The 16,147-nt window shown below is 41.3% G+C and overlaps 1 protein-coding gene across 6 annotated transcripts in view; it reads right to left on the bottom strand.

Moving 5' to 3' along the window:
* The window catches only part of LOC128703148 (serine-rich adhesin for platelets-like), a 154,376-nt gene that overhangs the window by 125,203 nt on the left and 13,026 nt on the right, over nucleotides 1-16,147 (bottom strand). For all 6 annotated transcript variants that reach the window (XM_070103347.1, XM_070103348.1, XM_070103349.1 and 3 more), the window contains exon 3: nucleotides 1,516-4,163. In XM_070103347.1, coding sequence (XP_069959448.1) covers nucleotides 1,516-4,163 — 2,648 coding nt within the window. The remainder of the gene's footprint in view (nucleotides 1-1,515; nucleotides 4,164-16,147) is intronic.

Here is a 16,147-nt window from a genome sequence, read left to right as displayed (position 1 = left end):
ATATATACTCATAAATTCTAGCGGCTTCAAATCAAGGAGGAGAAAGCTGGTAGGCCCACATGTGAGAGAATGGGTCTGTGTGGTCAGTGTGCACCACATAAAAAAAATCCTGGAGCATGCAGTGCATAATGAGAAAAAAAACTCCGACCGTTTTTTTTAATTAAAATGCCGACTTTGTGGTCTATTTTCGTATAGTATTTATGGTTGTATTCTCGTTTTCTTGGTCTCATTTGATAGAATGGAAAACATGTTATAGAAAAAGGGATGATTTTGACTGATTTTACTATAAAAAGAACCTGGAAATGGAGCTCAAAGTAGGGGAAATGTTTGATTTTTGCCAATGTTCAAAAGTAAACAAATGACATCATTTTATAATAAATGTCCAACTAGCCATTCTAATATGCAGTCATGAATGGGTTGATGTTATTTATACAATTATTACAGTATTGGAGTAGTCTGCATAATAGTAAATCTTCTATTTTTTGTTTGAATAAAAATTCAAAATAGAAAGCAAGAGTAACATCAGAGAGGCCTGGAGACATGATTGATGAACAAAGAAAATGTTATTTTAGAGCCAGGAATGTCTGCATTGTTCATTCTGGACCTTATTTTGAAATTGTCATATTTTTTAATTTTCATGAAATTGGCCAAATTGCAAAATTCTGACCACGTTATTGGGTAGTTGAAATTGGTAAATGGGCAGTTTCTTGTACTCAATCGATAGAAAAAAACGGAGTTCAAAAGAAATAGCTATGAGTTTGGTCGACTCGAACAAAGGAATTAGCCGAAAATAGGGCTCAAAGTGGGCGAAATCGCCGATTTGTAAATATCGCCAAGGTCGCTAACTTCGCGAGAGCGTAATTCCGTCAGTTTTTCATCAAATTTCGTTTTTTTGGTGTCATTACAATCTCGAAAAGATTCTCTATCATTTCATAAGAAAAAATATTTTTTATTTTTTTTTTAAATTTTGCGACACCAGGAGACACCTCAGGATTGGGGGTTGTGACAGTCAAGGGGTTAAAACAATATCAAAGATGGTTGACACAAACTCACTACCATTATAGTATGCTCCTCACTTAACAAGGAATTTGTTTAACGACATGGTCTTAGGAACGGAACTCTGTCGTTAAGTGAGGAGAGGCTGTATTCTCAATTTTGCCTCCACTGATAACCTTTGTTTCTATTCATATGCTTTATACTGTAGTACAGTACTCAAGCAATTGCTAATAAACTATTAATTCTCTGATTATATTTGTAGTAATGCTGAAGTTTATGTAAGATTTTAACCAAGCAAACCATTTTCAATTACAAATTGACTTAGTCTAATTGGTATACTTGTACTTAAAATTTTATTTCACAAATAACACTAATGTATTATAGTACACTACAGTCTTTCCTATTCAACATGCTACATATTTTTAAGTCATAAATATATCACTGAAGGGGCTTGCATGATACCATCTCTTATTCTTTACTAAGAAACTAGCACGAAAAATTGCCATCCATTTAAATTACCTGATTTAAGGGCTGCATGACTCGGAGAAGGTGATGCCAAGTCATCAAATATTCCATCATCAGTGAAAAACGAAGATGCCATTGCTGACTCCCCAAACATAAGACCAGGCTGATCAGCTATCTCATCATCAATCAAGAAGTCTTGATCCAGGTCTCCCCTTCCAGCATTTAATGTTGGAGTGCACATACCGGAGAGGGTTGACCTATCGCCTGATTCAACCATTACATTCACCGTGCTCATGGACTTTTGCAAATCAGCAGATGACTCAAGTGATGACTTTGATTCAAAAGATGATTTCATTACAGATAATGTTTGATAAAATGGTTGTTTCTTTTCAATAGGTGATCCAATCGGTGATCCAACAGGTGAGTTTTGTACACTTTCACTTGAACTATTTTGTGCTTTGGAAGGAAGTTCTGATAATGAATTCAATTCAGTAGGAATAGTCTGTGATTCAGATGTTGTTACAACCTGCTGAGATTTCTGCAATACACTTGGTTTTGATGTCCCTTCAGTTGATAGTGAAATTGAAGATCCTGAAAGAGAGGCAGCCGAATCCACATCAGATTCTTTTTTGGTTTCAAAATTAATAGTCTTGCTTTCATGGCTACTCTCAGCCTCTGTTGCTGAGTATTCAGGATCATCTTTAATAAATTCTGGAGTTAAGTCTATTGTTTCACTTAGAGATTCTAAGATTTCAAATGAAGATTCAGACTGAGGTGTAATTGCTTTCATACCAACATCATCTGGAGTGTGAGGGATATGCTTATTACAAAAGTCGACCCCCTCAAGTACATCTTCTATCTTATCAGAGAAACTACAGTCAGTGACATCATTTGATGTGTCAGCAGCATCTGTGGATTGTGAAATGTCTGCGTTTGTGTCTTCAACCATCAGTTTTTCCGTTTCTTGCATGTCTTGAGAGCCCTTACTGAAGCTAGATGTAATATCACTACTCGTATCATTTTCAAAAGGTACATCATCATCCTTGCCTATATTTGCGATTTTACAATATGAATTTTCATAGTAACTGCCATGATTTTCTGTCTCAATTACAATATTTGTCTCTTTCTGCATTTCTGTTTCAACTGATCCCACAATCAGTATGTCTCCTGCCACAGTCTTCGAGGAAGAGAGTTTAGAATTTAATCCTTGGTTTAACTCAGAGTTTGAAGATCTCAGTGCATCACTTTTAAGCACTTTACATTCACTGTATTCTAACCTTCGGCAAACTGGCTTACTTAATTCAATCGTCTTTTCTGTCACAGGCATAACAAGAAGAGGGGTTTTTTCCAAAGATGTAGGTCTAATAATAGGCTTTTTTAGACTAGTTCTTCTTAATACTGGTGTTTGTTGGGGTTTCTTACTTGGAGTGGTTTCTATTAGTGCTACACGACTTCTGACTAGCCCTGAACTTCCAGGAATTTTAGTTACATTAGTTGTTGGACTGTTAGCACTATTAGATGTACTGGTAGTATAATCCCCACTCCTCCCAGAAGAAGACTGGTAGCCATACCCAAATCGATTTCGACTATAAGGTGCGAACTTCTGTCTTGCCATGCCGTAAGTAATTGTTCCTTCCCTTTTCTCTTTACTAGTTTTTGATTTCTTTTCTGCTACCAATTCTGGTTTTACAGATGCTGGAGATCCAGCATCTGTGACACTTGATCCTTTCATTTCTAAACTATGTCTCTTTACTTCAAATTCTCCAGTACCATTAAAGCAAACCTCCATAGCCCCAGATCTTCTCTTCACTGAGTCTTGGGATTTTAACTTCTCTCTTAACCAGGCATCGGAGACATCTTCTGTACTTTCTACATTACAGGATCTGAGGGTATCTGTCTCTCCATCACCATGAATTTTATCACTTTCACTTGATGATCCAAGCCCTGAATCAGCTTCTGTAGCTTCTGTAACAGACTTTGTGGAGGATTCAGAATCTCTAGAGACTCGTGGAATATGCTGACTGTTACCTGGCGACTGCTGCTTCCCTCTAGAAGTTTGGTCAACCTGAATCTTAGTCGAGTTTTGTGAGACAGGTCTTACTGATGGGCTTTTAACTCTATCTCTAACTGAAGGGCTTAGAGATTTTCCAGTATTTGGCATTGGACTATGAGGGCTGGAAATATTGAGCTTGGGACTATGCAAACTTGGAGCTTGGGTCTTTGGATTAACAGGTTTAACAGTCACTACTTGAGGTTTGGGTAGCTGGCGAGTAAAAGCAGTAATGCGTCCTGACTGTAAACCAGAACCTAACTTGGGAGTATTATTTAAGTTTGGAGATTTATTTAATTTTGCAAAAGGTGATTCTAGCCTCCTTGGTGTTTCTATATGGCTATTGTCACAAGAAACTTTGTCACTATTTTTCTTTGTGCATTTATTGTTTTCAGTGTCATCATCACAAAGGTCAAAAATGTTAGAGTTGGAATCAGAAATTGTCTGTGCATCACTTAAAATAGAATTCACACTGTCTGTGCTATCACCGGATTTAACCTCAGCACTAGAGCGGAACCCAAATCTATTGAGCGAATTGGTTTTGTTCAAAAGTTTTGTGGGTGCTGGTGCGACAGTTGCAGATTTGTATGGTGTTCTACCGTGTAAAGTTGCAGGACTTGCTCCTCCGGAGCTGCGGGACCCTGACCGAGTTCTGAAAAATGAAGTTAAAATATTTTAGAGAAAAGTGCATATAACACAGCTATAGCATCATTAAAGCTTTATATTAGGCTATATTACACTTTACTTATTCAAAATATTCTCATCACAGTTTCATTTAAAATGCATCCCACACATTCTCATATTCATACCATTTGATATTTTTCTTTTTTTTTTCTTAACACATTGGCCATTTCCCATCAAGGCAGGGTGACTCAAAAAAGAAGAAACACTTTCATTATCATTCACTCCATCACTGTCTTGTCAGAGGTGTGCCAGAACTACTGCTTAGAAACAGCAGCATATATCCACCCCTCCTTCAGAGTGCAGACACTGTATTTCCCATCTCTGGGATTCAAGTCCAGCTAACTGGTTTCCCTGAATCCCTTCATAAATGTTACTGTGCTCACACTCCAACAGCACATCATGTCATAAAAGCCATATCCCTCCACTTATCCTAACATGCTCACACACGCTTGCTGGAAGTCTAAGCCCCTCACACACAAAACCTTCATCCCCCTCCCTCCAGCCTTTCCTATTACAACCCCTACCCTGCCTTCCTTTCACTATAGATTTCTATGCCATCCAAGCTATTCTATTTTGTTCTATCCTGTCTAAATGTCCAAACCACCTCAAGAACCCCCTAAGCCCTCCAGATTATACTTCTAGAAAACCTGCACCTCCTTATCTCCAACCTACAGATACCCCTGCATAATTTTTTTACTTTAGCAGTCTCCCACCAAGGGTGAGTGGCATAAAACAAAGGAAATACATTCACCATTATTCAATATCTGTATTGCTGAAAGTGTGAAGAATCAGAATTCAGATGACTCCTCTGAGTATACTTTTTTTTTTTTCAATAAGTCAGCCATCTCCCACCAAGGCAGGATGACCCAAAAAGAAAGAAAATCCCTAAAAACAAAATACTTTCATCATCATTCAACACTTTCACCTCACTCATACATAATCACTGTTTTTGCAGAGGTGCACAGATACAACAGTTTAGAAGCATATATAAAGATATATAACATATCCCTCCAAACTGCCAATATCCCAAACCCCTCCTTTAAAGTGCAGCCACTGTATTTCCCATTTCCGGGACTCAAGTCTGGCTATATAAAAATAACCAGTTTCCCTGAATCCCTTCACTAATTATTACTCTGCTTACACTCCAACAGCTCATCAGGTCTCAAAAACCATTCATCTCCATTCACTCCTACCTAACATGCTCACACACGCTTGCTGGATTTCTAAGCCCCTCGCCCACAAAACCTCCTTTACCCCCTCCCACTAACCATTTCGAGGACAACCCCTACCCCGCCTTCCTTCCCCTACAGAATTATACGCTCTCCATGTCATTCTGCTTTGATCCATTCTCTCTAAATGACCAAACCACCTCAACAACCCAGCTTCAGCCCTCTGACTGATACTTTTATTAACTCCACACCTTCTCCTAATTTCCACACTCCAAATTCTCTGCCTAATATTTACACCACACATTGCCCTTAGAGAGGACATCTCCGCCTTCAACCACCTCCTTGCTGCAGCATTTACAATCCAAGCTTCACACCCATATAAGAGTGTTGGTACCACTATACTTTCATACAGTCCTTTCTTTGCTTCCATAGATAAGGTTTTTTGTCTCCATTCATACCTCAATGCACCACTCGCCTTTTTCCCTTCATCAATTCTATGTTAAATTAGACACAAGTGCAACTCTTGGGTATCTTTATTGAGGAAAAGTTTCACCACACAGTGGCTTCATCAGTCCATACACAGGAGAATCTTGAAGAACAGGAGGAGAATGAGGTAATCAGTCCCTCAACCTTGAGTCAATGTGGTCAGCCCATCAATCTTGAATAGAATACAGCATATGTGCGGAGGAGCTTATAAACCGTAGGCAGGAGAGATGCAGCAGTAGGTGGTGAAGCGTTTCCTCAATAAAGATACCCAAGAGTTGCACTTGTGTCTAATTTAACAACGTGTCGGTTCTCTGAACCATTCATCTACAATTCTGTCAGACACTGCAATTTCTTGGGATCTTAATACAGTGGACCCCCGATTAACGATATTTTTTCATTCCAGAAGTATGTTCAGGTACCAGTACTGACCGAATTTGTTCCCATAAGGAATATTGTGAAGTAGATTAGTCCATTTCAGATCCCCAAACATACACGTACAAACGCACTTATATAAATACACTTACATAATTGGTCACATTAGGAGGTGATCGTTAAGCAGGGGTCCACTGTACTTGGGAATTCTTCGCTTGCCTAACCCTTGGGCACGACCTACTTCCACATTGAACAAATGTGACACCACCTACGGCTGCTGCACCTCTCCTGCCTACGGTTCATAAGCTCCTTCTCCGCACATATGCTATATTCTATTCAAGATTGATGGACTGACCACAGCGACTCAAGGTTGAGTGACTGATTACCTCATTCTCCTCCTGTTCTTCAAGATTCTCCTTTGTATGGATTGATGAAGCCACTGTGTGGTGAACGTTTCCTCAATAAAGATACCCAAGAGTTGCACTTGTGTCTAATTTAACAACGTGTCGGTTCTCTGAACCATTCATCTACAATGAATTCTATGGTTAACCTTATCCTTCATAAGCCCATCCACTGACACATCAACTCCCTAATACGTATCCGAAAACATTTACTTCTTCCATTCTCCCTCTCTCCAATGTGGTATCCAATTTTTCTTTATCTAAATCATTTGATACCCTCATCACCTTACCCTTATCTATGTTCACTTTCAACACACTACCTTTACACACCCTCCTAAACTCATCCACTAACCTTTGCAACTTTTCTTTACAATCTCCCATAAGCACAGTATCATTTTGTATTTGATTCCCCATAATTTAATCTCACCCCTCTCCCCGACACCCTAGCATTTACTTCTTTTACAACCCCATCTATAAATATATTAAACAACCATGGTGACATTACACATCCCTGTCGTCTAAGACCTACTTTTACTGGGGAGTAATCTCCCTCTCTCCTACACACCCTAACCTAAGCCTCACTATCCTCATAAAAACTCTTTACAGCATTTAGTAACTTACTACCTATTCCATGTACTTGCAACATCTGCCACATTGCTTCCCTATCCACTCTATCATATGCTTTTTCTAAAACCATAAATGCAATGAAAACTTCCTTACCTTTATCTAAGTACTGTTCACATATATGCTCTACACATCCCCTACCCACTCTAAAGCCTCTTTGCTCAACTGCAATTATACTCTCTGTCTTACCTTTCTTTCAATAATAACCCTACCATACACTTTTCCTGGTATACTCAGTAAACTTATTCCCCTATAATTTTTACAATGTCTTTTGTCCCCCTTCCCTTTATATAAAGAAACTATATATGCTCTCTGCCAATCCCTACATACCTTCCCCTCTTTCATACATTTATTAAACAAAAATACCAACCACTCTAACACTATATCCCCCCTGCTTTTAACATTTCTGTCATGATCCCGTCAGTTCCAACTGCTTTACCCTTTCATTCTACGTAATGCCTCATGCACCTCCCCCACACTCACATCCTGCTCTTCTTCACTCTTAAAAGATATTATACCTCCCTGGCCAGTGCATGAAATTACCGCTTCCCTTTCTTCATTGACATTTAAAAGCTCCTCAAAATATTCCCACTATCTACCCAATACCTCCAGCTCCCGATCTACTACCTCCCCTATTTTGTTTTCAACAAACTGGCCGCATCCCACCAAGGCAGGGAAGCCCAAAATGAAAAACAAAAGTTCCTCTTTTTAACTTTATTAATGTATACAGGAGAAGGGGTTGCTAGCCCCTTGCTCCTGGCATGTCAGCCATACTTCACAACCATGTAAGTGCATTGGTATAACTATACTCTCATACATTCCCCTCTTTCCTTCCATGGATAATGTTCTTTGTCTCCACAGACTCCTCGGAGCTCCACTTGCCTTTTTACCCTCGTCAATTCTATGATACCTCGTTTTTCATAGACCTATCTATGTACTCCCAGATACATGTATCTGAATACATTCACTTCCTCCATACTCCCTCCATCCAATGTGATATCCAGTCTTTCATTACCTAATTTTTTGTTATACTCATCACCTTGCTCTTTCCTATGTTCACTTTTAATTTCCTTCTTTTATATGCCCTTCCAAACTCATTCACCAACCCCTGTAACGTCTCTTCAGAATCTCCCAACAGCACAATGTCATTAGCAAAAAGCAATTATTACAGCTCCCATTCGTCATCTCTTAATCTCACACCTCTTTTCAACACCCGAGTATTCACTTCTCTTACAACCCCATATATAAATATACTGAACAACCATGGTGACCTCACGCATCCCTGTCTAAGACCTACTTTTACTGGGAAATAATCTCCCTCTCTCCTACATACTCTAATCTCTTAACTGCTTTCGGTACCCTACCACCTATTCCATACATTTACAACATCTTCTATCGACCCTATCATATGCCTTTTCCAAATCTATAAATACAGTGAAAACTTCTTTACCCTTATCTAAATACTGTTCACCTATATGCTTCACTGTAAACACTTGGTCTACACACACCCTACCCTTCCTAAATGAGTGTATTTTGGGGTTTGATATGTTGTTGGAGTGGGAGAAGTATAACATTCTTTGAGGTAGATGAAAGCAGTTTGCTATACACGAATCCAGCAATCACTTCAAGCACCATCACAACAATCACTTCAGGCACCACCACAACCAAAACAATCACTTCAGGCACCACCACAACAATCACTTCAGGCACCACCACAGCAATTACTTCAGGCACCACCACAACCATAGCATCCACTCAGGCATCACCACAGCATCCACTCAGGCACCACCACAGCAACCACTTCAGGCACCACCACAACCACATCAATCACTTCAGGCACCACCACAACCACATCAATCACTTCACGCACCACCACAGCAACCACTTCAGACCACCACCACCACAAGAGCAATCACTTCAGGCACCACCACAGCAACCACTTCAGGCACAACCACAGCATCCACTCAGGCACCACCACAGGAACCACTTCAGGTACCACCACAACCACAACAATCACTTCAGGCACCACCACAGCAACCACTTCAGTCACAAAAGGAATCCTTCTTGGATGATCCTCCATATGATTCATCCTTCTGACCTTACCTCTTAACACTATCATCATATCATCATCTGCATCACATCTTTACCATCCATATCAATGGAAGAAACTGCACACAGTACTCTATAATACATTACTATAACATTTTAGTGATACAATTTATACTCTCTGGGACATCTAGAAGCACATCCTCCACTAATATTAAGAGATTATTGTCAGGCAATTCATAAAATGAACTAAAAATTGCTTAACATTTAATTTAATGTTTCAAACAAGAAACTCAATGCCAGAGTATTAACTTCTATATATGCAATGCTAAACCTGCTATAAATTCTAAAATTACTAGAACATTGCTATCTAAGCCTACAATTCTATAAGATGTCCCCATTTATTTTTTTAAATTTTCAAAAGAGCAATTTTATAAGTTAATGAGTTTAAAGTCAAAACTGATTTACACACACACACACACTACCACACTCACTACCACACACACTACCACACACACTACCACACACACTACCACACACACTACCACACACACTACCACACACACACACACACACACACACACACACACACACACACACACACACACACACACACACACACACACACACACACACATGCTCATATACAACAGGCCTAGTGTCTAATTGACATGTGCCTAGGACAAAATGGTAACTAACACACACACACACACACACACACACACACACACACACACACACACACACACACACACACACACACACACACAAGAAGAAAGGACTACACTGAAAGAGAGGGTACAGAGACGCAAGGAGGAACGAGAAGCAATGAAAATGAGCAGGACCCAGACACAGGAGGAAGGGCAAACACACCCCACAGAATCTCCCACCAAAAGACTCCACCCGCGACACTCCCAACGCAACTGAGCAACCTATACTACAACCCACTCACTGTTCCCTCTGCCACCAACCCCCATATCACAAACCTCACCCCAACAGCTGTCCCTTATGGGCATTCTGACCCCACCCCCATCAACACAAACCCCACCTACACCACAGCCCCATATAGGCCCCCACAAAGGCTCTCGCTCCCCCAACCCCAATATACTTGCATGACCACAATGATAGAAAAGAAACTAAAGGTTTGGTACACAAACGCGGATGGAATAACGAATAAACATGAGGAGTGGAATGAAAGAATCAGTGAAGAATCCCCAGACATCATAGCAGTCACAGAAACAAAACTCGCTGAGACAATAACAGACACAATCTTCCCAACAGGATATCAGATCCTGAGGAAAGATAGAAGGAGTAGAGGGGGAGGAGGGGTTGCACTGCTCATAAAACACCGATGGGGATTTGAGGAAATGGAAGGCATGGACATGATTGGAGAAAGAGACTACATTGTAGGTACAATTCAGTCCGGAGAACATAAAGTAGTCATTGGAGTGATGTATAACCCACCACAGAACTGCAGGAGGCCAAGAGAGGAGTACGAAGAAAACAACAGGGTGATGGTGGACACACTGGCTGAGGTGGCAAGAAGAGCTCACTCGAGCAGAGCAAAGTTACTGGTAATGGGCGATTTCAACCACAGGGAGATCGACTGGGAAAACCTGGAGCCACATGGGGGTCCCGAAACATGGAGAGCCAAGATGATGGATGTGGTACTTGAAAACCTCATGCATCAACATGTCAGGGACACAACCAGAGAGAGAGGGGAGGATGAGCCAGCAAGACTGGATCTTGTGTTCACCCTGAGCAGTTCAGACATTGAGGACATCACTTACGAGAGGCCCCTTGGAGCTAGCGATCATGTGGTTCTGAGTTTTGACTATATAGTAGAGTTACAAGTGGAGAAGGTAACAGGAACTGAAGGAGACAGGCCAAACTATAAAAGGGGGGACTACACAGGTATGAGAAACTTCCTGCAGGAGGTTCAGTGGGACAGAGAAATGGTAGGAAAATCAGTAAACGAGATGATGGAATATGTGGCAACAAAGTGCAAGGAGGCAGAGGAAAGTTTTGTTCCCAAGGGAAACAGAAATAATAGGAAGACCAAAACGAGTCCTTGGTTTACCCGAAGGTGTAGGGAGGCAAAAACTAAGTGCAACAGAGAATGGAAAAGGTACAGGAGGCATAGGACCCAGGAAAACAAGGAGATTAGTAGAAGAGCCAGAAACGAGTATGCACAGATAAGGAGGGAGGCCCAGCGACAGTATGAAAACGACATAGCATCGAAAGTCAAATCTGACCCGAAACTGCTGTATAGCCACATTAGGAGGAAGACAACAGTCAAGGACCAGGTGATAAGGCTGAGGAAAGAAGGTGGAGAACTCACAAGAAACGATCAAGAGGTATGCGAGGAGCTCAACACGAGATTTAAGGAAGTATTTACAGTAGAGACAGGAAGGACTCTGGGGGAACAGACCAGATGGGGACACCAGCAAGGAATACACCAACAAGTGTTGGACGACATACATACAGATGAGGAGGAGGTGAAGAAACTGCTAAGGGACATCGATACCTCAAAGGCAATGGGACCGGACAACATCTCCCCGTGGGTCCTTAGAGAGGGAGCAGATATGTTGTGCGTGCCACTTACCACAATCTTCAACACATCCCTGGAAACTGGGCAACTACCTGAGGTATGGAAGACGGCAAATGTAGTTCCCATTTTTAAAAAAGGAGACAGAAAAGAGGCACTAAACTATAGACCTGTGTCATTGACGTGTATAGTATGCAAAATTATGGAGAAGATTATCAGGAGGAGAGTGGTGGAGCACCTGGAACGGAACAGGAGTATAAATGCCAACCAGCACGGATTCACGGAAGGCAAATACTGTGTCACAAACCTTCTGGAGTTTTATGATAAAATAACAGAAGTAAGACAAGAGAGAGAGGGGTGGGTTGATTGCATCTTCTTGGACTGCAAGAAGGCCTTTGACACAGTTCCTCACAAGAGATTAGTGCAGAAGCTAGAGCATCAGGCGCATATAACAGGAAGGGCACTGCAATGGATCAGAGAATACCTGACAGGGAGGCAACAACGAGTCATGGTACGTAATGATGTATCACAGTGGGCACCTGTGACGAGCGGGGTCCCACAGGGGTCGGTCCTAGGACTAGTGCTATTTTTGGTATATGTGAACGACATGACGGAAGGGTTAGACTCAGAAGTGTCCCTGTTTGCAGATGATGTGAAGTTAATGAGGAGAATTAAATCTGATGAGGACCAGGCAGGACTTCAAACAGACCTGGACAGACTGGACACCTGGTCCAGCAAATGGCTTCTCGAATTTAATCCTGCCAAATGCAAAGTCATGAAGATAGGGGAAGGGCACAGAAGACCACAGACAGAGTATAGGCTAGGTGGCCAAAGACTGCAAACCTCACTCAAGGAGAAAGATCTTGGGGTGAGTATAACACCGAGCATGTCTCCGGAAGCACACATCAATCAGATAACTGCTGCAGCATATGGGCGCCTGGCAAACCTGAGAACAGCATTCCGATACCTTAGTAAGGAATCATTCAAGACACTGTACACCGTGTATGTCAGGCCCATACTGGAGTATGCAGCACCTGTTTGGAACCCGCACTTGATAAAGCACGTCAAGAAACTAGAGAAAGTACAAAGGTTTGCGACAAGGTTAGTTCCAGAGCTAAGGGGAATGTCCTATGAAGAAAGATTAAGGGAAATCGGCCTGACGACACTGGAGGACAGGAGGGTCAGGGGAGACATGATAACGACATATAAAATACTGCGTGGCATAGACAAGGTGGACAAAGACAGGATGTTCCAGGGAGGGGACACAGAAACAAGAGGCCACAATTAGAAGTTGAAGACACAAATGAGTCAGAGAGATAGTAGGAAGTATTTCTTCAGTCATAGAGTTGTAAGGCAGTGGAATAGCCTAGAAAATGACGTAGTGGAGGCAGGAACCATACACAGTTTTAAGACGAGGTTTGATAAAGCTCATGGAGCGGGGAGAGAGAGGGCCTAGTAGCAACCGGTGAAGAGGCGGGGCCAGGAGCTAGGACTCGACCCCTGCAACCACAAATAGGTGAGTACACACACACGCAGAGGTATTATAAAGCTCACGGTTCAGGGAGTGACCTAGTAGCGACCAGTGAAGAGGCGGGGCCAGGAGCTTGGACTCGACCCCTGCAACCTCAACTAGGTGAGTACACAAACACACACACACACACACACTGTAGAACAGGACAACCACTGATAGTATAGGTTGCAGGAGAGTTGGTACACACTATAGAACAAGTCACCACTAGTAATGAAGGCTGCTAGAGGGGCAACACACACTATACAGTAAGAGTAAGACACTACACCACCAGAAACGTACACAAACTAGCCCCATCCCACTACATTACAATAAGGCTGCCACACACTACCAAGCTCATTCATCAACTGTGCTCACGTGATACCACTAATGTTTACAATGAGTACTCATCTTCATCACAGAAGCTTCTATTTATGACTTCATAACTTTTTTTCAACTTATAAGCACAATAAAATAATAAATATCAGAAGTGCTGGCAACCTCCAGCAAGATGTCTGACATCTGGTTAACTAACTTGGATTTCGCAATATTTATTAGTTTCTCAAAAAAATCTTAAAAAAAAAAAATTGCGACACACTTTTATCTGTGAAGGCGAAGAGAACTTTATATTCCTTTCATGAACGTGCCAATAAAAGGCTGCAACCATAATAAATATAACCATTGAACAGCAGGTTTTGAAATCCATCTGTACCACGGGTTATGTGATACTCCTGCTCCAAGTTCATCAGGCACTTCCCATTCAAACTTGTCTTACTCATTCTCACTTAACCTACATACAATATTAAACTACTCCAGCCTACATAAACCATTGTTATTATTATTACTATTATTATTATTTATTTGTGACCTGTTCACTGCTTTCCTCCTGTTGCCCAGCCCTGGACCAGGCCTCCTTATTGATTGCCTGGTCGACCAGGTTGTGGCTGTTAGCAGCCCACAGGTCCACATACCCATCACAGCCTGACTGACCTGGCACACCGTGGAGACATAGTTCCAAATTCTTCTTTTAGACCTCTACAATGGTTCCAGCATTATTTCTGATATCTGCTGGTAACAGACTAAAAAGTCTAGGCCCATGAACATTGACACTGTTCTCGTATTGTGCCCGTGGCTGTCCTTTTTGCTGGGTCCATTTTACACTTCCTCCCATGTCACTCACTCCAGCATCTTATGGTATTGTGTAAAACTGGGACTAGGCTTTCCAGTATTTTCCATGCGTGTATGAATGATAGACTAAATTTACCCTTGCCTGCAATACATTTCTTGATGCCGTTGAACTGTGTCATATGCAACTATTTTCATTTGAAGACTCAATGTGTAAGTAGTCTTTCGGCTTGGCCATGTTCACCCCGTAGTGATGTCATGGCCAGCCTAATCATGGAACATCTGGAGAAAGAGGAACTGAATATTCACATCCCACAAGATGTGACATGGCTAAGATACGCTAAAGATACTCTATTCACTGCCTCTAAAGCCTCAACACACAGAGAAACTCCTCAACATAAATTTGGTGGAACTGTCTACCAAGTTCACTACTGAAGAAGAAAATAACTTACAGACGACCTTCTTAGACATGTCGACTCCGAAAGATGGTATAAACTTTATTTCCAAGACTACCGCAAATCATTAAGCGTTCACAAAGCTTCACTACCCATAATATTGCATCATTCACTGGAAGAAGAAAACCGAGAAGATAGTTTAACTCTTAGTTCAAACACTATTCCACAGCAGAAACACTATTTCCCACCAACAAAACTAGCAACAGCTTTTCCAATACCTTAGCTAAATAACAAAAAAGGTACAATACCGTGACTGAAACAATACACAGATAACCTGCACATAGGAAAGGGGAGCTTACGACGACGTTTCGGTCCAACTTGGACCATTTACAGTCACACCTTGACTGTAAATGGTCCGAGTCGGACCGAAACGTCGTTGTAAGCTCCCTTCTCCTATGTGCGAGTTATTTGTGTACCTTAGCTAAAGTCAACATTAGATTCACCTACATTTATCAAAAACCACAAGGCTTAGTCAAGGAAAGGAAGACAATGAACACCCCTGTCGGCATCTACATTATACCCTGTGGAGGTTGCTTAAATATTTATGTTGGGAAACCTCAAGAGACCTAAATGCCAGAGTTAACACTCATTAACGCATAACGAAACAAGGACACTAAGAATGCATGCACTCTACTAGGAAATACCAAGTTATCTTTTAAACTTCCCAGAGGCACGACTTATCATCAAATTATTATTATTATTATTGATAATATTTCTATCAGCTACTACTATTTAATAAAAAAAAAAACATTCGCGACCCAGCTCGTTCGTCCTTTCCTCGATCTTTCCTGCTTCGCTTCTCTTGCACTTCCCATGACCAGAGGCGTCGCTAGGGTTGGTGTCACGCGGGGCGGAAACTTGGGTGTCACCCGGGGTAGCATCTTTGGTGTCACCCCTATGAAATCCAAGGGCGGGGAGATAGTAGTAGTAAACTCCAGTTACATCACTGCTGCAGTACCAGTGACCTCATGTTTAGCAATGAGAACGTTTAAAGGCCTTAAACCAAATTTTATTAATGATAAAATATATAATCGTAGTAATATTGAGGAAACATAAACTTAAATACCACTTTGAGTACAGCCAACAGATCCTACATTTATTCATCTTCAACAATGAAAAAAAAAACTTGAAAAATAAAGAAAAACACTAGTTCCGATTTAACCTTGAGTACTGGTAACATCTCAATGAATCTGATATTTCATTTCCTTGCCTTCAATCC

The sequence above is a fragment of the Cherax quadricarinatus genome, chromosome 85 (genome assembly GCF_038502225.1).
Source record: "Cherax quadricarinatus isolate ZL_2023a chromosome 85, ASM3850222v1, whole genome shotgun sequence".
NCBI lineage: Eukaryota > Metazoa > Arthropoda > Malacostraca > Decapoda > Parastacidae > Cherax > Cherax quadricarinatus.
The sequence above is the reverse complement of the archived record's forward strand: the minus strand, read 5'-3'. Positions and strand labels throughout refer to the sequence as shown.